This window comes from Tachysurus fulvidraco, chromosome 2 (genome assembly GCF_022655615.1).
Source record: "Tachysurus fulvidraco isolate hzauxx_2018 chromosome 2, HZAU_PFXX_2.0, whole genome shotgun sequence".
Taxonomy (NCBI): domain Eukaryota; kingdom Metazoa; phylum Chordata; class Actinopteri; order Siluriformes; family Bagridae; genus Tachysurus; species Tachysurus fulvidraco.
Genome location: NC_062519.1, coordinates 12029412 through 12056746, shown reverse-complemented (window position 1 = coordinate 12056746; position 27335 = coordinate 12029412). Strand labels below are relative to the sequence as shown.

The window sequence follows — 27335 nt, the reverse complement described above, 5'->3', positions numbered from 1 at the left end:
TTAAACACTGAGTGAGATCTGGGCTGGATGCCCAGGCCTCTGTGCCCAGTGTGAGGTGGGCATTATAGCCACAGGAAAATGGGGGAAAAGAGAGTGGCCTGGATGCCATAATGGCAATGAAACGGCATTACAGGAGGCCTCTGCATGGCCTGGTGCCAAACCCTGAGCTGGCCTCTCAACCAGTTGTATCGCTCAGCATGTGCTAGGGGTGCTCTATCTTGTCACATATGTGGATTAGGAAAATGACCTGCACTGTATTAAAATAATAATAACCAACAACAAAACTTTTACACTATAAACTGACAATGGTATAAAGCAGAGGTGGTTAACATGAGGTTTAGCATGTTTTCTTCAAAATTTTTATTCAGCTAGTATCTGATTAGCAAACTAATGATGTGGATTCTTAAATAAAAAACGTTAGAAGAAAAACATAAGGGAGTGAAAAGTATGCATTTATCCTCCGGCATCAAATGTGGAATGACTCTCAGGCTGGAGTTCTGGGCAGCTTCTACTTTGCACTAAACACCAAAAGACTTACGTAGGAGTCGGTGAATAATAGAAAGGTGACAAAAAGGTGGTGAGTGTGGAACCTCCAGCTCAGGGTATGAAAATAAGGGGCAGGAATTTATCAAGAGGTTGATTTTTATATTCATAGAGAACATACCTAGAACATTTGAGATCAGTCAAAAAAAGGATCCATTAATATTTCATGCTTCTGCAGTCTTAGGCCAATAGTTCCAGTAAGTATTAACAACAAATATACTGTGCAGCCATAACCCATAGTTTCACTTTTTATTACTAAGAATAGAAAAAGCAGCAGCTGAAATTTTGCAAATGCTGCACTGCCACTTCTTGGTTCACATGGAGTTCTTACTTGTTGAGATACTCTGATTTTCCACACACTTTCATCAGGTAGTCATCCACATCGACTAGGTCCAGGTCTTCATGGGCGTAGCACAAGGTCTGGTATATTAGCAGGTCAATAGTGGATGAACCTGAGAAACAAGCAGAGGATTTTTCAATAGAGGTTGTATAACATCTAGATATTATTTCAGTTTGCATTGATGTCTTGCCAATAACTGGAAAGGCTTCACTGATATCTAACAGTGCACAATATCATAGCAAAAGACAGGGGAAAAAGAAATGGTGATCGTGCCTACTGTACCATCCAGTTATCCAATTATGCAGTTATCAAATATTTCAGTCATGTGGCAGAACATGAAATAAATCGTGCAGATATAGGACAAACACTTCAGTTTATGTTCATGTTAAATATTAGAACGGGAAGAATTTGTTTGACCATCACAGGGTTTTTGAGTATTTCAGAGACTGTTGAATCCTCTGCATGATCTGAAGCATTACAATTATTATTTTATGCATTGTGCTGCTGCTGTGATTGACTTATCAGATAAATGCATCAATGAGCAGGTGTTCCGATTAAAGTTTTTAGTACTTTAGTGGACAGTGACTATTATGCCAGTCTGCAATACAGACTCCAGTTGGTGTCACAAGTACAGTCCTTCCTGTCCACATGCTTAACCATCTGCTCCACTTATACAAAACTACTAGCCAGCAATCTGGAGTAGGCCAGTGAATTTCTCACAGGGAAACATCTCTGGGATGAAAAGGTTGAACGTTTTCTCCCATTGTAAATAAAAACCGGTTCACAGGGTTAAAAAAAGGTCTCTTTTTTCAATCTCTATTTTCCCCTTTCCCATATCCTTAAAGTTTCTTTCAATAATACAACCATAAGTGCCTTTTTCCGAACATTGATTCTTAAACAATCAAGCAAAGGCCATCAATTTATTACGACAGGTCTTATGGTCAGGACTTTCTTTTGGAACTTCAAGGTCAAACCTATTAGATGGCCATACAGGCTGAGATAAGCAAACTAGAAGAGAATGTACAGGTTGCTTGGTTTGCTCCTGCTTACTCAGGCAAGACCACCCTCCACTTGTAAACACAAGCATGACTCATGAAGTGTACTGAGCGAATACATACTCCACTGACAGGAAAGGGGAGGAGCATGGATCATCAAGTTCACAGAGATACACGTCTCCTCTAAAATACACTCTAATCAGTTTAACAGATACATATCAACATGCTAACCAGGTTTGCTGATATTATTATTCTGTAAATATTCCCTTGTTTGGAATGTGGTTTTCAAGTAAGGTTTTAAGCCAACAATTATGGATTTTAATGGTTTCATTTATACATCATTTCAAGTTTCAAGCAGGTTTTCTAATAATCACAGAATCAGTTAGAAGTCATGTGATGTGACCTGCAACACTAGAAAACACATCCAGATGCATAATTCATAACACTCCATATTTGTTGCAAAACCATGTGTCACCATAGCAAAGGACATGTCATGGAGTGAGATGGAAAGCATAAAAAAAAATTAGACATGTTAAAATTATTTACTGTCCATTCTCCGTTCTTCCTCCCACAGGTTTTCTCTAATCCTGCCCTATGCCTCCGCAGTCTGTGTATACATATTTGTGTGTGATTCTCTTAGCTGGTCAAATGAAAAGCTGTCCATTTTAATTGAAAACACAAAACAGATGGCTGGCACACTTTCCATTCACTGTAAATCTATTATGAGGATTCAGAAGTGAAAGCCCTTGCAGACTATTAGATGAGATTCTCTAGTGCTGGCCAAAGAAAAGAAAGAAAAAAAATTGGTGCATAGCTCTTCAAGCTATGTATACTGTATTAGAACAAAGACCTGGTTTGATTATTATTCATGAACCCAAGGCTTATTAAATTTACACATTACTCTTGTTTCCTGAGATGCAGACTGGGGAACACACCCAACTTTTCCATTATCCAATTATCAAAACAGGGGTAAAGAACAGCATCACTGACTGTGCATAGGTTTCCCAGACCAGCACTTGACCCCATTTTCCAGAGCTGTTTCAATGAACACACTAACTGTCTCATAATGACATTTATCACATTATGTGTGTTCGAGTAAGCAGCATATAGCAATACAAATCAAATTAAAGCCATAGTTTGCATGAACATTAACTTCTATCCAGGCGATTATTATTTTAAGTTTATCATTATCCATACATAATCAATTGGAAAACTATTGAGATTCAGTAATTAGAGCAAAACTACAGTCTAACACATGTCTGTAGAAATACATTTAATTATTGCCGGACTAAACACCATTTAACTGCCAAAGATTCCTCTGTCAACCCACATTCTGAAAGTTAGTACTCTGGCTTACCATCGCAGGTGAAGATGAGTGGCTCTCGGATGTGCTCACCGATGACAGTGACCTTTATGCTGACCTCGAGTACCTGCTGCAGCTCCTCCATTGCCACACATGGGCTCCACACAAAGCCTGCATTCTTAGAGTGGTCTATGCATGGGTAAGCAGAGCGCAACCTACACACAACAACAATGCACTCAGGACAGCGATAACATTAGCATTAAAGGATGATGCTTACTGTGCTGTATCAGAAAATCCTTTTAAAAATCACGGGTCGAAATGTCGGTACCTACTGAATTCACAAATTAAAGCAGGGTAAACTTGGTAAACTTAATTACAAACGTACTGCAGATTGGGCTTCAGATAGGGCTTATTCGATAACTTGCTCCTGATTATCTTGCTTTTAATATTTACTTCAATATTTTAATATTTTTTCTGATTTCATTGCCTTCAGGTTCATCGTAAAATATACTGGTTTCTTTTGTTTTATTTAGCTTTAATTTTTGCTAAGAAAGGCTTATTTTATTATTCCTATTGAAAGTTTCCATTTTGTTAAAACAATTTAATTAGCAAAAATAAAAATAAAAACTTATTTAATATTAACTGCCTGGTAGGTTTCATGCCCAATTAAATGTAATATTCAACATTCAATATTATTATTTAAGTAAATATTCATCAATAGAAAAGTCATTCTGAGCTAGTTCTAAAACCAAATGTACTAAGTTGTGGGACACATGTGGTTTACACTCTATCAAGAAGTGTTCGCTAGCAAAAATGCTTTTCAGGTTACTGAGAAAATCAGCCATTGCCTCTAGCAACATCCGAATCTGCATTTTACTGCACTGTTGATTAAATATGTAAAAATGTTACAAAACACATCATTCTGGGGGGAAAAGAAAAAGAACTCACACATCGAGCATATGACAGAAGGCAGCCACCTCCTCATCACGCTCCTCAGAAACCTGGAAGAGCTCATAGCCATTGTTCCTGGATTGAAGTGACACCTGAAGGACAGGAAGGTAAAACTAAATGCCAAATTTTATGGCACTATTTAAAATAAAATACATACGCATGTTACATCAATTTTTATTTTAAATTAATCTAAGAAGATACAAGACCAGAGTTTTGTATTATTATTAAGATGAGTTTTATTAAGATCAACATTATTTACATGGTGCACTGTTAAGATGGTTAAGAAAAAGTTAGTTAGGTATCAAACCTGCCACTGATGGCATTCACATTACTTTTATAGTACATACCGGATCAGCTGACACTCTGCGGTTGTTTCGGATGCCTTTATGCACAGGCAAATAGGTGCGAGGTGGCACCTGAGGGGGTAGCGTCTTGCTACGAGCCACAGGCTTCCCAGCTTGGTCGCCATTCGCTTTTTGTTGCCTAGGTGACTGCCTACCACTGAGCTTCATAAGCGAGTCATTCAGGTTGTCATAGTTCAGGGTTTCTCCAGATGAAAGCTTGGGTTGGTCCACCTCAGGGCTGAACAGATTCACGTCTCTGGGAGCTGAACCCCTGCAGAGGTGGAATGAGTCTGGTTGAGGTATTGGATTTCTTGGTGGAATTGCAGGAGGAGGTTCATCTGGAGGTGGCAATCCCTTTGAAAGTCCTTCTGTCATCCTTTCATAATCATTCTTCCCAGGATTTTCCAGGATATAGAGTGGTTCCTTGCTGTAGCCATGAGGATCCATATTTGACCTTGATGGGCTGGAAACCCCAGGCTGGATGAGGTTGAGAATTGGATCAGATCCTGAAAGCCCTTGGCGCAAGTTTGTCCCAGATGGGCTGGGGATATGTCTAGATTGTGTATTTCTGGATGGCATGGTCTTGCTACTCTCAGACTCTCCCCTTCCAGTGGGATCTTTGTCCTGTTTAAGGCGTGAAAGTGCATCATACTCCATCTGCAAAGCCTCAGCCAGAACCAGTTCTCTGGGACTGAGACCCAGAGACTCCAGGCAGCTCCAACGCTGCTCATTGTCATTCTGTGTCTGTGCTGCTGACATAATCTTGTAGGGAACAATGCTGGGTGGAAAAAAAGGGGGGATTTGGAGGGATAAGAAGTCTCTATAAAATCCACAGCAGAATCATTTGGGCCCTGTTGAGAGATAGGAGAGCATAAAGGAAATTAACAGTTGCCTATTCACATCTCTTTGCCTATAACACACAATTTAGCCTGGCTGTACATACCTTGTCTGTAACAGAAAGCAATCCCCAATAAAACATGTACAGTACACCTCACTTCACAAAAGGCTAATATCTGCACAACAAACAAACTACACACATAACTAATTAGATATCAACACAAATATATGCTCCATTTGGATGACAGCTGCAGTACTTTCAATTACAGCCGCAGCATTTATAATAAGAGAACCCCAGATGGGTTTTGTTTTAGAAGAACCGTCATCTGGCTCCAATTATCTTTGCTTGCTCAGCAAAAGTGAGCCTGCTCTCTTGTAGGCTGTACATAGCCATCAGCACTCAATGCAGGGAGTCTTCATAACAACTGTAATTCACATATATACATAAGTCAGCATCTAGGAGGTCAGTGGGTTCTTTGTAAAAATTTGTAAGAATGCAGTTTGGATAAATGAAGTGGATAACTTGTCCATAGGAGTTATGCATAGGTTTTTATTACCCAGAATCTACATAAGTAACTGTCCTACACAATCTGTGTAGAATACTAAATTGTTTAGATGTTACTAATGGTCAAATTAATAAACTGCCTTAAGATCATCTCTGTAAATTTAACCTTCCATTTATAGAATCCGCAAATTTTCATGAAGAAGCAATTTGGGAACATCACACTATTAAAATAATGGTAACTTTGTTCATCAGTGGCATAAGCCAATTTATACAGGAAGCCAACAAGTTTAACATGGAGCTTCAGGTCAACCTGTAATTTCAGATGCTGTCCAAAGCGGTAGGCATATATGCTACACTGAAACACAAAAGATGTTAGAGATACTGCTTTATGACATATGACACAAATGCCAACATATATCCAACATACATATATATAATGTTGGCATTTGTGTCGTATGTCATATATATAAAAGGAGTTACCCGAGCTATGTTTTGGAGCTCGGAGACCTTTCAGGTAGATTTTGGTACAAGTTAATAAAAAAACTAATTCAAACAAATTAAGCCACATTATACAATGTTCTCTACAAAACTACATTCGCAAAACACATGGCTTGGCTACAACAGCTAGTCGGCATGAGTTGAGGAGCTTTCCAAACTGGCATACAACAGGTGTCTGCCCTCACATGTGAATTTGATTAATGAGACCTTGTAAAACTAAATAAAATCTTGTTTACACACACTCTGCTGGATCATGATCCACAATCCTATGTTGATTCCTAAGACTATTGTGCAAGTTAACAAACAGAGCACGCAAAATAATTTCCCAATTAATTAAATGCATTATCTGAGTTGATTTATGAAAAATATTTACTATTTTGGAAGTCGTAATAAGAATAAATGGTGTAAAATGTTTGACCGTTTCGTTGGTATCTTGGGCCAAGTAAAATGTCATGGCATGAGTGATTCATTTCCAGTGCTTTACTTATTTTCTCATAAGTAGTTCCTTTTTGGTTGTTGATTATGGCTCTGTTTTTCCACTCGTGATCTTCGTTGTGTATAAAAGGACACGGCATCGCTACTTCTCTACCGTACGCTAATATGGTTATCTGGAAAAACTTTCCTTTGTATATTTTGCAGTCATTGTTTCCACTGTGTTTATTCTGTAAAATCCAACAGTTCTATACAGAACTGTGATCCAAGGAACTGCGTATTCTTGCATATTATTGGTTTGTACATCTTTCTGGCATGGTGAAAGAAAACTAGCAATGGCACAACATAGGGTGCGATGTGTGAGTGCTCTCACTGCAAGTGTAAAAAAATAAGTACTGTCTTTGTTAAAACAGACTGTGGAGACACTTTATAATCGTGTGTGCTTATGTTTTCATCTACGCAATGTCTTAGCATGGAATGATATTAGCAGCAGCTAGAATGCTAGTGAATAACACTAGCTAGTATTAGCTTGTGAAAAACACTGTTTAGAGAAGCTTTTTTTTTAAACCCTGTATTTTCTCCTGGTTTGTAGTTATTTATAGTTATAGTTAAATAGAAACATATATTAAAGTTTCTATATTTATTGCAATATTTATAGTTATATTCCCTCACTGTGTCATCAGCTGCTTTATGCAGACTAAATAATACTCACAGTATTACTCAGAAACAAAGAATAAAACCGATGTAATGCTTCCAGCTATGCCACCAGACACACCTCCAGTCAGTGATCAGCAGAAGGCCAATAGACAGCATTATAGATGTACAAAAAAGTATATTTAAAAAAATCCATCGGCATTCCTTTACACAAAATGGTGACCCATAATCCTATTCTCTGCACTGTGACGCAAATACACAAATACACTACGGCGGCTCTACAAACTAGCCTTTTGTAACTGAAGGGCAGTAGTACAAATCACTGTTTTTTCCACTGTTTACAGTGCCTGGGGCAGTGTGTCTCCAGAGAAGATATTTTACTGACAATCTGAAATATGTGATCTGGAAGAACATCACATATTACAAGGAGAATATTTTTTCTACAAATCACAGACACCTGCTGTGAAGCAGAAGATTCAAACTAGTCCTGAAGAACAAATTTCAATATGCAAAAACATGACCTAAAAGACCTTATATAGGCCAAACAGAATTTAACAAAAAAAATTATTCACTAACTCTGCTTAATTAAGCATGTCCTACAAACCCCTATAATAGCCAACATGCAAATCTTCAGATTTTCCAGCATTTTTCTTTTTTATTACTGGTTTTGCTTTCTCCAGGATGCCTTCTGGCCTGTTCTGTAGTTCACCTACAACAACTCAGAAATGACCTGTTCATTAGTTAGATTAGTTAGGTGGTGGACCATATTCAGGGGATTTTTTTCTGAGCTGCGTTCACCACAATTAATTTTTGTAATTTTATTGAGTTGTGACTTAGTAAATCAAATTGGCCAAAAAAGTACTTGTAACATGAAGGGCTTTTTGATGTTATATTTATCCTCTCAATCTCCAGCTTCTAGTGTAGCTCTACAGTATTTCATTACCATATGTACATATACATGGGAATTTCTCTGCCCGCTGACCCCGGCTTTGACCTGCACTGACAAAACCGGCAGTGGGTTTTTCCATCTGATCCTAACAATGCACAGGAAATTCTTACACACTTCTACCCACGGACCTCCAAACAACAGGGACAGATTGCATGAGAGGAGTGGAGAAAAAGATAATGAGACAAGTGACACATGTTCCTCAAGAGCTCCATACTTTGGCCTCTTTTATGTGCACCCCCAAAATGTATGAGCACAAGTGCTTCTGGGGTTAACGCCACTTTAAGAGGGGTCTAAATAAAGTGTTAAAGAACTGCTAGACCTACAATAAAAGGGCACCACTGACTCCTCTGAGATTAGCTTTTTATTTTGTTTTTTTTGTCAACCAATCGATTTAGCACCTGTTCCCCCCCCATCCCCATCCCCATTTGGGCACAGCAGTTCATATGCATGGATGCAAGGACACCCAAACACATGGCCTCTAATTGGATGGAAGCCAAAACCGGTTCATCCAGGAACAAGGGGACAACCTCAGTCACAGGTAGGAGATTGGACTGCCAGAGAGATATGATCAAATCAAATTATGAAGATTATCAGGCTCAGTGCACTGAAAAGAGATTTACAACCCAGACATGTTTGTAAACACACAGCCCAGACATCAACAGATGGATCCTTAGTGCTATGTGTATGCAGCATCAACTTCCAAACAACATCTCTGTGGCTGCCTCCTTTTCCCAGGAGTGTGATTCTCCCATCAGCTCCCCATTCTGAGCAACAAGGTCTTTTGGCCGCAGGGAAGCAGGAGCGAGAGGAGGGGTGGGAACAAGGGCGGAGTCTGCATTGTTCCAACCCTGGGACCCTGGAATCAATCCCCCACCAAGATATAATCCCATTCAATTAGGGGCGGCTCCCAGATTGACCGAACAAAGGACACAGAGAGAGGGACAACACGTGAGCCAGGGCAGGCACAGACACGTTCACACGCCTCCAAGAAATGAGAGACAAAGAGGCCGCTGTCATCTCTGGCCATGCACCTCCTCACACCAACCTCCCTCCCCCCATTAACACTCACCAACAAATAAACCAGCACCCTCTTACATACAGCTTCCATCACAACCCGAGAGGGAAAAGACACCCAATGTTGCAAGCCAATAGGAGCAAATATAGCGATATGAATGCCATCTTGAACTTCCCTTAGCTTGTCAGTAAAAGGAAATTATGGAAGAAGCTCAATGCTAGATAAAAAAAAAATACAGGACCTAAAGTGGTACAATACATTCAAATATTGCACTACTGTTAGAAATACTGATAAAGTGTTTGATTTAACACTAACATGAGAAATAATAGCAAGTTACACCTACATCCATTAGGATTTCCAAGTTATCTGCATTATTGTTGTCAACAACATGAACACAGGACAGTGATTTAAAAAAATATTTAAAAAAAAGGCTTCTGTTATTACCATCGGCTAATTCAGTGAATTAGTAAAATGTAAGGAAAACATGTTTCAGGTAACTCAGAACAAGAAACCAATTAATAGACCACAATCAGCAGGAGTAAGAGTACGGTATTGAATGATAGTGAATGCTGAAAATGGCTTCAGATCAATTGTGATTGTGAAAAGGATTTAAAATTCGAGTGCTGTGTGTCATGTGTGATGAGTTGGAGTGTGTTTCCTCTTGTGTGTGGTGAGCAAGAGTGCGTTTGTTGCCATGTGTGGTGAGCTAGAGTGTGTTTTGTGCCATGTGAGCTAGTGTGTTTTGTGCCATGTGTGGTGAGCTAGAGTGTGTTTTGTGCCATGTGTGGTGAGCTAGAGTGCGTTTTGTGCCATGTGTGGTGAGCTAGAGTGCGTTTTGTGCCATGTGTGGTGAGCTAGAGTGCGTTTTGTGCCATGTGTGGTGAGCTAGAGTGCGTTTTGTGCCATGTGTGGTGAGCTAGAGTGCGTTTTGTGCCATGTGTGGTGAGCTAGTGTTGTTTTGTGCCATGTGAGCTAGTGTGTGTTTTGTGCCATGTGTGGTGAGCTAGTGTTGTTTTGTGCCATGTGAGCTATTGTGTGTTTTGTGCCATGTGTGGTGAGCTAGAGTGTGTTTTGTGCCATGTGTGGTGAGCTAGAGTGCGTTTTGTGCCATGTGTGGTGAGCTAGAGTGCGTTTTGTGCCATGTGTGGTGAGCTAGAGTGCGTTTTGTGCCATGTGTGGTGAGCTAGAGTGCGTTTTGTGCCATGTGTGGTGAGCTAGAGTGCGTTTTGTGCCATGTGTGGTGAGCTAGTGTTGTTTTGTGCCATGTGAGCTAGTGTGTGTTTTGTGCCATGTGTGGTGAGCTAGTGTTGTTTTGTGCCATGTGAGCTATTGTGTGTTTTGTGCCATGTGAGCTATTGTGTGTTTTGTGCCATGTGAGCTAGTGTGTGTTTTGTGCCATGTGAGCTAGTGTGTGTTTTGTGCCATGTGAGCTAGTGTGTGTTTTGTGCCATGTGAGCTAGTGTTGTTTTGTGCCATGTGTGGTGAGCTAGTGTGTGTTTTGTGCCATGTGAGCTAGTGTGTGTTTTGTGCCATGTGAGCTAGTGTGTGTTTTGTGCCATGTGTGGTGAGCTAGTGTTGTTTTGTGCCATGTGAGCTAGTGTGTGTTTTGTGCCATGTGAGCTATTGTGTGTTTTGTGCCATGTAAGCTAGTGTGTGTTTTGTGCCATGTGTGGTGAGCTAGTGTTTGTTTTGTGCCATGTGAGCTATTGTGTGTTTTGTGCCATGTGAGCTAGTGTGTGTTTTGTGCCATGTGTGGTGAGCTAGAGTGCGTTTCCTCTTGTCTGTGGTGAGCTGGAGTGCGTTTTTGTGCCATGTGTGGTGAGCTAGAGTGTGTTTTGTGCCATGTGTGGTGAGCTGGAGTGCGTTTCCTCTTGTGTGTGGTGAGCTGGAGTGCGTTTTGTGCCATGTGTGGTGAGCTGGAGTGCGTTTTGTGCCATGTGAGCTATTGTGTGTTTTGTGCCATGTGAGCTAGTGTGTGTTTTGTGCCATGTGAGCTAGTGTGTGTTTTGTGCCATGTGAGCTAGTGTGTGTTTTGTGCCATGTGAGCTAGTGTGTGTTTTGTGCCATGTGTGGTGAGCTAGTGTGTGTTTTGTGCCATGTGTGGTGAGCTAGTGTGTGTTTTGTGCCATGTGTGGTGAGCTAGTGTGTGTTTTGTGCCATGTGAGCTAGTGTGTGTTTTGTGCCATGTGAGCTAGTGTGTGTTTTGTGCCATGTGTGGTGAGCTAGTGTGTGTTTTGTGCCATGTGTGGTGAGCTAGTGTGTGTTTTGTGCCATGTGTGGTGAGCTAGTGTGTGTTTTGTGCCATGTGTGGTGAGCTAGTGTGTGTTTTGTGCCATGTGAGCTAGTGTGTGTTTTGTGCCATGTGAGCTAGTGTGTGTTTTGTGCCATGTGAGCTAGTGTGTGTTTTGTGCCATGTGAGCTAGTGTGTGTTTTGTGCCATGTGAGCTAGTGTTGTTTTGTGCCATGTGAGCTATTGTGTGTTTTGTGCCATGTGTGGTGAGCTAGTGTTGTTTTGTGCCATGTGAGCTAGTGTGTGTTTTGTGCCATGTGTGGTGAGCTAGTGTTGTTTTGTGCCATGTGAGCTAGTGTGTGTTTTGTGCCATGTGAGCTATTGTGTGTTTTGTGCCATGTGAGCTAGTGTGTGTTTTGTGCCATGTGTGGTGAGCTAGTGTTGTTTTGTGCCATGTGAGCTATTGTGTGTTTTGTGCCATGTGAGCTAGTGTGTGTTTTGTGCCATGTGTGGTGAGCTAGAGTGCGTTTCCTCTTGTCTGTGGTGAGCTGGAGTGCGTTTTTGTGCCATGTGTGGTGAGCTAGAGTGTGTTTTGTGCCATGTGTGGTGAGCTGGAGTGCGTTTCCTCTTGTGTGTGGTGAGCTGGAGTGCGTTTTGTGCCATGTGTGGTGAGCTGGAGTGCGTTTTGTGCCATGTGTGGTGAGCTGGAGTGCGTTTTGTGCCATGTGTGGTGAGCTGGAGTGCGTTTTGTGCCATGTGTGGTGAGCTAGAGTGCGTTTTGTGCCATGTGTGGTGAGCTAGTGTTGTTTTGTGCCATGTGAGCTAGTGTGTGTTTTGTGCCATGTGTGGTGAGCTAGTGTTGTTTTGTGCCATGTGTGGTGAGCTAGAGTGCGTTTTGTGCCATGTGTGGTGAGCTAGAGTGCGTTTTGTGCCATGTGTGGTGAGCTAGAGTGCGTTTCCTCTTGTCTGTGGTGAGCTGGAGTGCGTTTTTGTGCCATGTGTGGTGAGCTGGAGTGCGTTTCCTCTTGTGTGTGGTGAGCTGGAGTGCGTTTTGTGCCATGTGTGGTGAGCTGGAGTGCGTTTTGTGCCATGTGTGGTGAGCTGGAGTGCGTTTCCTCTTGTGTGTGGTGAGCTGGAGTGCGTTTTGTGCCATGTGTGGTGAGCTAGAGTGCGTTTTGTGCCATGTGTGGTGAGCTAGTGTGTGTTTTGTGCCGTGTGTGGTGAGCTAGAGTGTGTTTTGTGCCATGTGTGGTGAGCTAGAGTGCGTTTTGTGCCATGTGTGGTGAGCTAGTGTGTGTTTTGTGCCATGTGTAACTGTGCTTTGTGTTATGTGTGAGGAGTTGAAGTGTATTCTGTCATATATTGTAAACTGGAGATTATTATGCGTCATGTGTAGCGAGTTGGAGACTATTTTGTGTCATATTTCGAGTCATGTGTCAGCGTTTCTACAACCTGCTTAACCAGTTTCCGTACAGAAGACACACGACGGTACATGTCACATCTCGCAGAAACAAACCTGACGCTTACAAAGACTGAGAGTGAATCCGTTATTGACCTCACAGAAGCCTGATGCTTCCTTTCCCTTCCCCCTCTCTCACTTTGCACACAGACCAGATATAAGAGAAATAAATGAAACAGCTTTAATCTGCACTGATGGAGCCTATAATCATACAGCACACAGGAGAAAACCTGCTATTTCAGCTCCTTTTCCTTTTCAAACTTTGTTTACACTGTTTGTGGGCTTAGAAACCATTCAATGCCACACAAACAGACTCTTATAAATACTGTATCCGTGTATTAAAGAAAAAAGATATTAGAAATCATTATATGAAGCGGGTTTCACATGGAGCTCAGAGAGATGTTTACATCGTAGCCTGATGGTGAAGCGACGTCAGTGAGGAATAACAACGGTGTTCAATTCTGTCTTTGAGATTAACGTCTTAAATTTTACACCACAATTTCTTTATTTCTTTCTTTCTTTATTCCACTAAACCACGGTCAGTACTGGTGTGTGGACATGGAGAGGTTCAGTATCCGTGCACGAGCCCTGGGAGAAACGTAAATAACACCGTCACTGCGCACCGTCAGCGCGCAACACTGCTGTTTCCAACCAGTGTCAAAGACATTTAGTCTGTAGATATATATATATAAAAAAAACAACACCAAACAAACCTTGTCTACGGCTTTTCCGGTGCGTGATTCATGCTCTTCAAATCCCGCTTCCAAATGAATTGATCTGCGGTCCTTATGATGATCAGCTCCGGTGCAGACGCCAGTTTCCGGTCAGTAATGTGGCCCTGGATCACACATGGGTTCTAACACACTGCGCTCCACACACTTACGTACTTCATATAACGTCAGCGACGACGCTTAAATTCCGCACTGTATACCGAGACCGGTCTATTTCGTGGCTGATTCGCAGAAGGTTTTCGGTTTGTTGCTTTCAGCGTCGAGATTCTCAGTTCAGCGCGCTTTCATTGGTGAAGTGAATGGGAGCTGGAAGCGCAGAGGAAAGGCGGAATAACAACGAGGGCCCCTAGTGGACATGAGCGTAATAACAGGTACAGACAGCTCGGATCAGAGATTTTTCCTAATAGTGTTTTTATGTGTAAAAATTCGATGCTTTCTTTTGTCGTGTTAGTACTAAGGTTAATGGTTAAGATTAAAAGGTACCAGTATTATATATTATATTTTTCTGTGGTTCACAGGCTGTTTTTGGACTGACTAATGTATTTCTTTTTCTGTTTTTGAGCGAACGACGATTTAATTAAACACTTTCTGATGTCAAGAAACATATATACTTTTTATATGCTTGAAAGTAGCGACGTTTATTTTATTTCTTTTAATAAAACCTGGCAACCATGCGATATTGTGAAACCCTCAGGTGTGAGCAGTTGTTCCTGTCAGCTGTCTCACTGTCTGAACAGTGCCATGGTGTAATGATGCCACCTGTAACTTGACAGGCAATGTTAATTAGTGCCCGAGACACACCGCCATCTAGTGGTAGATAAGAGTCTACGCCAGGATTGCTAAAGGTTCCCCACTGTAATGAAGGTAGAATCAATATTAGGGTTGCAAAGGGGCCGGAAACTTTCCATGGGAACTTCATCTGGGGAATTTTGGAAATATTACAAGTTTTGGAAATGCATCTAAACTGTATCATATACATATACAACATAAATATAAACATTTTGTTTGGACATAAGCTGACATGCATGCAATCTCATAATCAGAATCAGGTTTATTGGCCAAGTGTGTCCACACACACAAGGAATTTGGTTCCAGCTGTTTGTGACTCTCAAAAGTACAGACATAAATAACACTATACTATACAATAGTATTAGTATGAGTATTAAATATGTATACAGAGAATATGACTGATCAGTTATGTACATAAAGTGTGAGAAGTGCATGGTAGTGCAAATAACAGTATTGTTTTTGTACAATATGCAGCAGCAGCAGTGTGTGTAACATATACGGATGATGTGATGACTGACAGTTCTGATAATGCAGTACTTATGCTATGAAGCAGGGAATATAATTATGGTGAGTTGTTAATAAGGTCGATTGCCTGGGGAAAGAAACTGTTCCTGTGTCTGGCAGTTTTAGTAAGCAAAGTTCTGTAGCGTCTGCCAGAAGGAGGTTGTGTCCTCTCCTCTGTAGGCATCTTCCTTGGCATGTCGAAGTTTTTTCAGTTTGGCTGTGAACCATGGCTTGTTGTTACTGAATTTACGGAAGGATTTGAATCCATGCATACAATCTAATACAGATTTGAATAAAATGACATTTTGACTATATAATTATAGTGGAACTTTACATTTTTCATTGTGGAACACAAAATGATAAAATGCTGAATTAATAAACACATTTCCTTAAGATTGCTTTATAATTGATGCATCTCCCACCCGTTCCCTTCCAAAAAAGTACCATTCAAAATGTAAGATCAAAGCATTTTCTCTTAAATTTCTCTGAAGTCTACGGATTCTGCATTTTTAATCTCAATCCTTTCAGGTGTCAGTGGCTTCTTCTTGGACCTCATCAACAACCTCCATATCCACTTCCTCGACATCTGACTCATTCGGTTACACTCTCCAGCCATGTTGAAGATGGCTCTGTGTCATGCTCAAAGAGCTGTAGGTTTGCCTGGATGACAAGCAATTTTTCAGCCCTTGCATTTGTGAGCCTGTTTGTGTGTGTTCACAAACAGTGACCAGTTGCGCTCAGAGGTGGCTGATGTTCGTGGAATTTGAAGGATGATAGAGGCTACAGGTGCAAGGGCCTTAAATCCACAAAGTCCTTTCCATAAGGTGCATGCAGATATGTGCTGGCTCAACTGCCATATCCCATCCCATTCCCAAAGACCTTGCTTGGTGTGGTACTTTGCCAGACTGCCAAGAACTTTGCTTTCATCAAGACACAGATGGTGAGACATGGCAGGAATAATACTGTAAGCAGTGCTGATCTTTTCAACAGAGAGCATGCTTTTCTCATACAGTACTTTGGGTCCAGCATGTATGCTGCTGTGTGTACTGGCTTCCTGCAGAAATCCCGGTGTTTCACCAAATTAATGGGGAAACACCGGGATTTCTGCAGGAAGCCAGTACACACAGCAGCATACATGCTGGACCCAAGATGGAATTTTCACCTTTGATTCTAATCCTGCTAGTCACTATTTTGCAGAACACATCATCCAAGAGGATTCTCTTGATGGCACTTTCAATGGCTGCAGTCTGGCATATGGCCATCTCTTGTAAAGACTCCTTCCCCTCTAGCAGACTGTCATACAAGCTTCAGTGTAGTGTTTTTTCTTTTTACTTAGGTAGATTGCTTCCCTTCATAAGATATTTGCCCTTCACATATTTCACTACTTGTTTTGCTGTCTTGTTTATTGTATTCAGTTTCATGATGTCTTTCAGGAGAAGATTAAGAGTTGAGCTTCATAGCCATTTGATGTTAGGTGTGGGTAGGTCTCCTTCACGTGTGCAACATTCATATTCACAGCATTGTCAGTTACATTTGTTACATTGGTGACAATGTAGTTGATTGTTCCTTGTCCCCTCCTTGACATTCGACCACCCATCAAAGATGACTGAAATGCAGTCAGCATTGTCAATGGTTTGTCAGTGATCTTTGCTAGCACACTGTGTAACTCTATCCAGCAAATTAGTGGATGTCTGATGGGAGGTGTGTACAGTATGAAGGTCAAACAACATTCAGAAATCTCTTCCAAGAGACATTGGCTGTGGGCATCAGAGGTGAGCCAGTTGCATACATTTTGCTTGAGCATAACATCCATCAGCATTTCTCTGGATATATTCATCCATTGAATCAATAAGTCCTCTAATTCCAGAGTGACCAGGAGCTGAAGAGAGGGTGTCTGAATCTGAATCATTTTCACTTTGAATTTAAGCAGATGAACTCTTGCCCATGGCTGCTTGTTTTGAGCCCTGGGAAAACTCTTGGCACTTGGCTAAATGCTGTTGCATCTTTGTTTCATTCTTAACATACAGTAAGTTTTTGCCCAGTATTTGAACTGTAAACAGCCTTTCCTTCCACACTGGCTGAAGTGAAATGTATCCACACATGAGATGGTGTGTGTGGCATAGTTCTATAGAATAAGATTGAAAAAAAAAGCTTGTAAAAACACTTATGCAATGCAATGCATAGATATATAAATAATGAATAGAACATTTAGAATATTTTGGAATAAAAACATTTTACAATTGATGCAAATGAATAGAAATGGTCTAGATCAAAAAATACTCCTCAACCAGCATGCTTGCTAAAACAAACTATAACCTATTATATACAATAGTTCATTCAAAAGTTGGTACCAATTACAATTTCTTTCATGTTTTTGAAAGAAGTATTTTATGCTCATTTAAGTCTGATTTATTTGATCAATGATAAAGAAAAAAGTAATTTTCTGAAATATTATTACAATTTAAAATGTAATTTTGTATTAAGAATCCTGAAAAATATTATAACAGGTTATAAAAAAAAAAACTACACAACGACTCTAAAATTGATGAGAAATCAGCATATTAGAATTATTTCTAGACTTGATGAGCATAAGAGTCTTCTTTCAAAAGATTAAAAATAGTGTAATAATGTGATAAAAATAATGTATATAATAATAATAATAAAAATAATGTGTCCAAACTATTGACCAGTACTGTACTTCTGTAAAATAACAGAAAACTGGCTAGCAGACAGGACAGAAGAAAGAGAAGAACAGCTTGAGCTAGCTAGCCTTATAAAATGTCAATGAAATAGTGCTAGCTTACATTTATCATACAGTATGTGATTTACTGGCTGGCTAGCTACTGTATAAACACATTTTGGTATTTTCTAAATAAACTTTAATACCATAGATAAAATATATTTACCAAAGTAATGATGTAATCCTTAGACTCAAATGCAAACCGGTGGAATCAATATTTCTGTGGTAGTCAGAGCCTGGATAGGGAAGGGGAGTGAGAAAGAGAGATTGATTGTGGATGATTGTCTTTTAGGCAGTTTTTTTTATTATCTCACCTAAATGTCTACTCAGTCACTGTATTTGTATTTACAATGGTATCATTTTGTTGCACAATAGAGTTTTAAATATAACATTATGTAATATATTAATACTTTATGTAGATACTCACCAAGATAGCCATTTTTTTTACATTATTTTGTGTGCAGGATTCAAGAAATAATCTGTGTTATGTTATGGAGGAATGCACGGTGCATTAATGGGTTCGGTGCATTGAATTTCACCTGGGGACCCATATCTCAGAGATAGCACTGCAACAGTTCCATTAAGTCATGGTAAGCACCAGGGATGGCCAGTTGCCATGACATGATGGGAAATGAGAGTCTGGGTGAGTACTTGATACTTTGGTTTAAGCAGCAGGATGACCAGCTTGTAAGTTTTTGTGAGGCCATGATATCTTTGGATAGTGGTCTTGAAGCCAGCTAAAGGCCAAGGATTATTTGGTTAGTTGGACTGGATGTGATGAACTGGGTTATTTCCCCTGTGTGAAAAATGCCCATCTGTAGCTTGAGGGAAATAGTTTGTTATATGATGAGGCCGTTCCCGATGGGTTGTTATCCACCACCTTAATTCATAGGGGAACGGTGCATAGGATGGTGAGGAGTTGTAGATCCTCTACCAGTTGACGCTGTAACAAAGGAACCTGAATCTATTAAGGCTGAGAAAGGGTACGTAGTATTACCACAGAGAATCAATGCAAGCAATTGGTAACCGCCTTGGTAACTTGGTGTTTAGACTTCTCAGGACATGAAGCACACCTGTGGCTTGCTTGCCCACAGTAAAAACACAGCTGCTGATGGAGGCGTCATTGCCGATAATCAGTGGACAAACGGGACTGTCCAATTTGCATGGGTTTGCTCGACTGGTTCTGGTGAGATATGTGAGCGTGAGGCCCGATTGCGAATTAGAATGTCCAAACAAATAGTCAGCATGAAATACTGTGCCAGGGTGGTGCCATTGTCTCGGCAGGCAAGTTCAGCCTGTAGTGTGGGATTCAATCCTTCATGAAATATGCATTTTAATGCGGACTCATTCCCATCACTTTGTGCAGCCAAAGTGCAAAACCTCATGGCATAGTCAGCTACAGACAAAGCTTCTGCAAGGAGATATTGTGTCCTCCAGCAGGGTGCTCAAAAACAACCATAAGTAGCTGGAAAAAATGAGCATAAGAACCCAGTTAAAAGTGTCATTAAAATGCACATTTAGCAGGTTGGTTAAAAACACTTCACAAGCCTTTCCAACGATCAGCGGAGACATCAAACCTATCTGGGAGTGCCATAAGAAAAGACTCGGCTCTGGGTGTGGGAGGGTTAAGGAGAGCTTGAATGAGGTTAGCATTAGTGTTTTGTTGTGCTGTGAGTTGTTCCTGGTAAGCAGCACACCTTGATGGGCCACCAGGGGTTGGAGTTCAGTGGTATCTGCTGGATTTGTAGGAGGCGAAGTATTCTGTAATGAATTGGAAGCGGAATCCATGATGCAGATAAGGGAAGTAGTCAGCATGTAGTGAGTAGTGAGCACAGCAAACAGACAAAAAGATGCAAAAAACCAGCAAGGCGGTCAGCGAGGCAAAAAGGGTCATTCATGAGAATACAAATACTAGAGAAAAAAAGCTCGGTAAGGTGATATTAATTTCTTAATCATCACCACCACCGAGACAATTTTAGACTGTGCATTAGACAAGATTAGATCTGAATCCAAAGAAGCCAGTGAAGTTCAATTACTCAGTGGAATTATCATTATCATACACCAACACATTTGAACCAACACACAGTTGTGTGTGGTATAGTATAAGTTGTGTGATGGTCTTACAAACGCTTTAGATATTCACTATAAAATGAAGGGTATACAGCATCTTCAAATGATCATTAATAATGCAAGTTGATGCTTTTACAGATTCACTGCTTGCACTTCTAACACACTGTCTATCCTGAGGGCTTGTATGGCTTAATGGTTTAGATTTCTTTCATTTTTAAATTAATTAATACATTCATTTAATAAAAAACATCTTGAAATTTTACCATCATGTAGCAGAAGCACATCTTTTCTACTACATCCCAAACACATGCCACTACTGGTACAAAAACCTTCCCCCACATAATATGACAAAAAGCATCTGAAGTAATCTATTCAGACAGAATTTTTTTTCATGGAGATATCAAATAAACATAGTGCTCATTTCCTAGATGGAGTGGAAGCATACATTAAGTAGCTGACCTGCCAAAGTAGACCTGCCGAAGTACACTCAACATTATAGAAAACAATTCAGAAAATAACTAGACAATCAGTAAAGCTTCCCAACTGTCCAAGTGCTTAGACTTCATATATCCAAAGATCATGTAACAACTTAAAAAAGAGCACTTGAAGCCAAGGAAGGTTGTACTCTGGTGGTGTGGTTGTGAATTGTGTGATGTAACTAGATGTGATGTTATGTCTGACTCTATATATCCAAGGACATAAGATTTAGGGGTGTTGAGGTGATGCATCACTGCCTTTCAGAATTCTTTTATACCTGCAACTTCAGCTCCAAATAATAAAATAATAATTTACAAATAACTTTTCAGTACATTTAAAGTTTACACAAAGTCTATAAACCTCAAACCTTCAGGACAACATAACAAGCTGCATTTTTATCTCATTTAATTCAAGAGAGAGAGAAATGAGTACTTGTTGAGGGAACAACTGTATATATCTATAATGTAAGTGATAATAGGAAATGACTCCCTTGAATTTGCAAAGCACTTAAACCTAAGATTATTTAAAATATCAAACTTCTAAGAGGAAATGTCACCATATCAATGGTTATACACTTTTCTTTGCTAAATAATAACATGCTTTTAATCCATTTATTATTAGGCTTAGATTATGTGGTGTGCCTGCTGTCTGTTTAGGAGCTGTTACTACAGGAAAAAAATACATGCTAATATGAGCACTTAAATATAAACCTAACATTAATGTTACACTTGTAAATGGTGTAACAGCTGCTGTGAAAGAATATTAATCAACACCATCTGATACAAGAATTCTGTCATGCTGTTGTGTACTTATTCAATCAAAACACAATCTCTTTCTTGAGAAATAATATTTGACTGTCATTCAAGTGTGACATCATAGCGCACATGTACACATGTATAGTGTTTAATATACCAGCAGTCCTGGGTCTCTCTGAGCTATACAATCTTGTAGTTAATGGTGCAATCTCTAAAGCAAATACACATTTTCGTCAAAGATTATTTTGTGGTCATTTAGCAGCAGAATTTCTGAACTCTGTACCACCTGTACTCTGTCAGAAGTACAGTACACGGATGAAGGATGCAGTGTTTGACCTTCAGTGATTTGACAACTTATGTAATGAATCTATACATGTTAGAATCTGAAAACTAATTGGAGTCCACTAAATGTGAAAAATATTCTACATTTAACCTACTATACACAGAGGAAATTTTTTTAAGTGTGTGTTACTTTTATAAGTAAGTGCATAATTTGAATGCACTCACTGGCTTTAAAGTCTGCCAGGGATTTTCTGCCATTTTACATTTTTTTGAAAAATCTGTGAATTAGCCCCAGACGGTTGATTCTATCACCACAAAATTTAGTATGTATCATCTGCAGAGGGTTTTTACCAAAATTAATTTTTTATTTTACACTTTGGTCTAATCTGAATGATGTTTCCAAGGCACTATATCAGAAAAACTGAGGGAAAAAAGTTAAATGCCTACTACAATGGAACCAAAGCAGATGTTCAAACCAAATGTCTTGTGCACCATCACAGTTAAGAACCCTAGCTGAGAAAGCATGAAACCTGTGTTGGACATTTTTCTTTCTTTGGCCATCTTGGCATTATTGTTTTTTTCAATGGTTTTCTATGGCAGACCAATTAAGCCCTAGGTTGATGCTGGGGGAATCTGGTACCCTCATAGAGCACAGTCTATCCAAGGCACCAAATTTTGAATCAGTCCATCAGTTTTTGTGGTGCCAACAACAGGCCAAATTTCAGAGGTTATTTTTGATAATAACATTTGAATTGTTTGTTGTTATGAGTTATGATCCTTATTTTTCCAGAATTCCTGGGTCATAATAAATGATAGAAATCAGACACCACCATGCTGGAAAAAACATTTCAAATTTTTTTTAAAAAACTTACTTTTGTGAAATAGTCATAGACCATTGATTTTATCACCACCTAATTTGGTGTACATCAGCTAGGGTTCTGACCAAAGTTTACTCAAAGAATTTTGCTCAGGCAGATGATATAGCCACTATATAGTGAGTCATTTCTCAGGAGTGCTTTCTTGGTACACTTTCTGGTATTAGCTTTCAAGGCTGTGCACAAACCTGGCCACTTGGAGGCGCTATACATTAACGAAAACCTTCACCTCCCCATTACACTGACACCAAAGCAGCTATTTCATTTCAATTTTATATGTGCAATCAAAGTTAAGGATCATGAGACACTTATACAATTTCCATGTCAACCATTTTGGCAAAATCAAATTTATCCATCTCCTCCTACAGTTACTTCACAATGGGGTTTTGTGTATTACCTCTTTGGACCATTGTCACAATTGACCAGTGTACATTGCCACAAGGGAGCTTTACAGAAATCCGGATATAAAATTGTAATTTTAATTTATCCCTAATAAGCAAACCAAAGCAGACAGTAGCAAAGAAAACTCCATGAGACAACATGAGTGGAACGAAGGGAACCTCAAGGGAACATCAAGGGAACCTTTCCTCATCTGGGTGACACTGGATAGTGTGATAACAAATAATATCCCATCTATAACAATAAACTATGAAGTAGAGCAGTGATAACTGTGTTTTTAGTCTAAATTTCAGCAAATATGCATTTCTAACTCTCTGGTACAAGAAGAGTTGTAGAAGGCCAGGTTCTACAAACACATTTTAGTAAACACTCAGACTATGCCATTCTCTACTAACTGTACCTTATATACTTTATAGTCTGCTCAACTTTTTTGAACTGGCATCTGTACTAAACTCTGTTCTGAAACTGCTGTCTGAAACTCTATGCTGAAAGCTGTCTGTCATTGGCATAAGAGTGGAAGTAAATACCATGTTTGTGAATAATTGTACATAAAGTTAGCAAGTAAAGAGTAAAGAGCAGTGGGCCTTGGGAAGCATCAAACTTTACTTGTTTTTATCATCATCAAAAAAAAAGCTTCCAATCATGTTTTGGAAGGCAAAATCACTGTTAAAGACAGTTAATATTTACTCTTTGAGGGTTGAACATGTAAAAGAATCTGTAAATTATATTGATATTTCTAATGTTGTTCTAGAGTTTCTAGCTAGGATTATTTTGTTATACACCAATGTTCATGGTGAGCATTTGTAAAAATTTTGAATTAATGACAACATTCCTATTTTTATTTTTCCATGTTTATGATTTTTGGCAGTTAATGATAGAAATGTATTCATTATCTTTATTTAAAAAAAGGATATTAAAAGTCTACACACAATGTTAAAATTGCAGGTTTTTGCAATGTAAAATACAGTATGACATCAAAATAAATTATGTCAGATATTTTCCACATTAAAAGTAATAGCAACCAAAGCAAAACAAATCAAAGAAATGTTTCAAAAAACATTACACTAACCTGGTACACACCCTTAACAATAACTTTCATGAAGCACCAAAACCTAACATGCTCTTCCTTGCAAAAATACACCAAATTAATACAAAATTTCCTGTGTACAGCCCTTTTCAAGGAATTCCACAGGTTTTCAATGGGATATCATTTTGGCGATGACTGGAGCATTCCAAAGTCATTCTATTATTAACTTAGGTTTGTGCTTTTGGTTAATATCACTTCAGTTGGCCTGTTTTTTTTTGTTTTTTGTTTTTTGTTTTTGAGCTATTCATGATTCCCTCTATCGAGACTAGAGCCCCAGTCTCAGTGGAGATGCAGCAACATAGCATGATGCTATCACCACCATGCAACATGATGGATATGGTGTCCTTTGGATGATAAAGTTTTTCAGTTAGTTCTATGTAAAGTTACATGGTGAAGTGTTTAGTGTGTAGGATTTACTGTGTTCATTACATTGTCAGGTTGCAGAGACAGTGACAGTTGCAGGTTATGACTCTTTAAGTTACCAGTGACAAACAAATTCAAATCAAGTAGACGCAAAGTCAGCAAACAGGCAGACAGGCAATATGCAAACAGAGTCACTTTTGCAAGAAACAAAGACCTACACCAGAATCATAATTGTAACTCAGAAACATAAGGCTGAGTAGGTATGTGACAATGCATATACTTTGATATTATAGCTGTTCCTTTTTTTGGGGGTGCCTTGGATCTCCTTGAGAATGAAAAACCTGGAATGAACGATTGTACTTCAGTGTCCAGAGGAAGTGGGGGTGTGGAAGGGGGATGTTTTTATCTCGGGACCTCTGTAATGTGGATTATGGGTACAAGGTGGCAGTGTCATGGTACTGTAGGTTCAGCATTTTGAAGGGACCAGTATATTGGTGTATGAGTTTCTTACATCCATCAAGGAGAGCCACACGCTACTGATTATATAGTACGGCAGGGCATTATGAGGTCTTTCTGTGAATTCCTTGACCCTTTGGGTTACATGTTCCAGCTGTTGGTGTGCACTCTTGTTCACTGCTCTTGAACCATTAGGCTTTCAAGAAGCTTCATCATATACGGGATGTGAATTGGGATCCCTAGTCACTTACTATAGCTTCAGAATTCCCATAGTTTTTGAATACTTGGGTGAAGATGAGCTCAGCAGCTTTAAAGGCAATTTTGATAGATAAGGAAGAGGACATTCCAATGACCAAAATTATGACCATCACCATGGGATCAAGGCAGGTCAGTGATAAAATCTAAGACAATGTTTCCCTATGGTCATTGTGGTAAGGAGATTGGAAGGAGCTTGCCTGTGAGTAGGTCCCTGGGTATCTTTAAGTGGGCTTGTTGTGTTTGCTTTTCAACTGAGGGGGCACATTTTATTCTTGCTGGACATTGATTGGGTCTTCTTAGGCTTGTTTATTTTAATTTCTGGTCAAGTTATTGCATGCATAGACACTCCACACATTGTAATCTGTACTCAAGATTGAGCTGGGATACTGGAGCCATGGCACATTAAATGTATACACTATAAAGTGCAACAGTGACATGCCTGTGTGGCTCTTTCTAAGGCTGTGCAGTAAAGACATAAGAACTGTATTATATATGTCTCCTTGTGCCTGGCTGCATATAATACTGATCTGTAAAAGAGTGTTATTGAGTCATATGAGATAGTGTAGATTCAGGCTGGGAATGAACAATGTCTATAGAACAGTGGGGTATTCATGGACTGATTGTGTGTTCTAGCATTGTTTGTGGTTGTGGAGCGGTTATAATGCCCATGTTATAATATTTAAATACCATCAAAATAGATCTGGATATCAACCTCACATAAATTGTTTTGTTGATGTGTGTTATTCCCTCAATATTTCACTTAATTTTGGAGTCTAAAAATCTAAAGAAATCTAAAGAGTTATCACTAGCAGTGAAGCAATCAATCAAAAATTCAAACAAACCCATTGGAGAGATAGCAAAAACCTTAAGTGTGGCATCAACTACTCTAATATTTATGAGATCAAATATTTACACTATTATTAATTATAATAATCTAATATTTAATACATTCATAAAAAAAGATTGGTGAGCTAAGGTACCGCAAAATGTTTAGAAGACTATGAAAAACAACTGTGGTAGATGCCAGCAGAAATATATCCCTGGTAAAGAAAAAATGCTTTACAAAAGTTGGCCAGATCAAGCACTCACTTCAGAAGGTAAAAGAATCAGTGTATATGTCAACAATCAAGAGAACACTCCACCAGAATAATACAGAGGGTTTACCACAAGGTGCAACTGTAGTAAAATCCTTACACTTTCCACTTGCCTTCATAGGCCCCTTTCGCCATGGTCATGTGCTCTTACTGAAAACCTGTTGTCTCTTTAGCATACTATAGCCTGTAGCATTCTGGATCAAACTTGGTTGTTGTACTGTATGTTATACTGTATGTCCACTCGCTAACAGACTGATTATTATATTTGTTGGTGCCAGAGTAATCTTTGGTTGTACATACTGTAAATAGTTAGAGATAAGATAAGGTAAGATATACCTTTATTTGTCCCACAATGGGGAAATGTCTATGTATGTTAGTAGATAGTATGTTACAATGCAATGAGTTCTCAATATTGTTTAATAGAGTAGTAATTACTGGCAGATTTCCAATTGTTTGCACCCAATAGCACCACTTGGCTCATCTGGCTTTACTGTTCAGTCATGAAGCATGCTGGTGTTGCTGCTTTGCTTACTTTGTTGCTTACAATTCCTTCCTGCTTGTCCAGGTGCTTTGCTGCACTCACAACACACTTCAAATTTCTGAATTAAGTGGTTTCTACTGCGGTTGTTTGCAAATCATTGGCTGAATATACTGCACATCTGAGCGTGCAGGTGTAAAGAAGCTCATTGTTGACCTGTTTTGCTACCTAGCATGTATTAAGCACAAACTCCTTAATTGTGCATCATGCACATGTCCTGTATTTTCTATGGATTTCCGTTAGTTCTACAATTTGACCTTTTATTGATTAGAGTTTTTTTTAACCTAATTTATGTCCTGTTTTATTTAAGTTTGATTGAGTTTAGGTTAATATTTTGTCTCTTTGGTAATGTTTATATTTTGTTTATTTCTATTGTTTAAAGTTTTTCATCAACATAAAAAGGAGGAAATAAATGTACTAAATGTAATTCACATTTATAGTGTGTTTTTGAAATTGTATGTTTGAAATTGCATGAAATTGCATGTTTTGTACAGCATACATTATTGAGCCCAGTGAGTTTTATTAGTGTCATATCATATAATTTTTTATGTACTAATTATTATATATATGACTTTTTTTAAATTGAAACATGTCTCTTGGCCTTCTAATTGTAATGAACCTTTGTGTCTTTTCCCAGAATCCACAGGGTGGGAGTCCCATGCTGGCATAACCATTTCTTTCCATATTACTTTATTTATCTAATTATAGATTTCGTTGATAAAGTTAACACCCACCATCGCTATGCTTGCCATAAACCATCAAGTCAGCAGAATGAATTCAGAACTGTATAGATTAAGTCTCTAAATGTGTCTCCAAATGGTTTCATGGTCAGTGCTACAGGGTACAGATTTGAACCCATGTT

The 27335-nt window shown here is 39.2% G+C and overlaps 2 protein-coding genes across 5 annotated transcripts in view; one reads left to right on the top strand and one right to left on the bottom strand.

Annotated features, from left to right (window-relative positions):
- Positions 1-14060, bottom strand: part of pik3c2b (phosphatidylinositol-4-phosphate 3-kinase, catalytic subunit type 2 beta) — a 52456-nt gene extending 38396 nt beyond the window's left edge. For both annotated transcript variants that reach the window (XM_027144246.2, XM_027144248.2), the window contains exons 1-5: positions 13769-14060; positions 4480-5327; positions 4130-4224; positions 3236-3396; positions 875-995 (exon numbers count right to left, since the gene is read on the bottom strand). In XM_027144246.2, coding sequence (XP_027000047.1) covers positions 875-995; positions 3236-3396; positions 4130-4224; positions 4480-5235 — 1133 coding nt within the window. In that variant the 5' untranslated portion in view covers positions 5236-5327; positions 13769-14060. The remainder of the gene's footprint in view (positions 1-874; positions 996-3235; positions 3397-4129; positions 4225-4479; positions 5328-13768) is intronic.
- nfasca (neurofascin homolog (chicken) a) overlaps positions 14024-27335 on the top strand; it is an 80906-nt gene continuing 67594 nt past the window's right edge. For all 3 annotated transcript variants that reach the window (XM_047809339.1, XM_047809343.1, XM_047809264.1), the window contains exon 1: positions 14024-14157. The gene's annotated coding sequence lies outside the window, so the exon portion shown is untranslated. The remainder of the gene's footprint in view (positions 14158-27335) is intronic.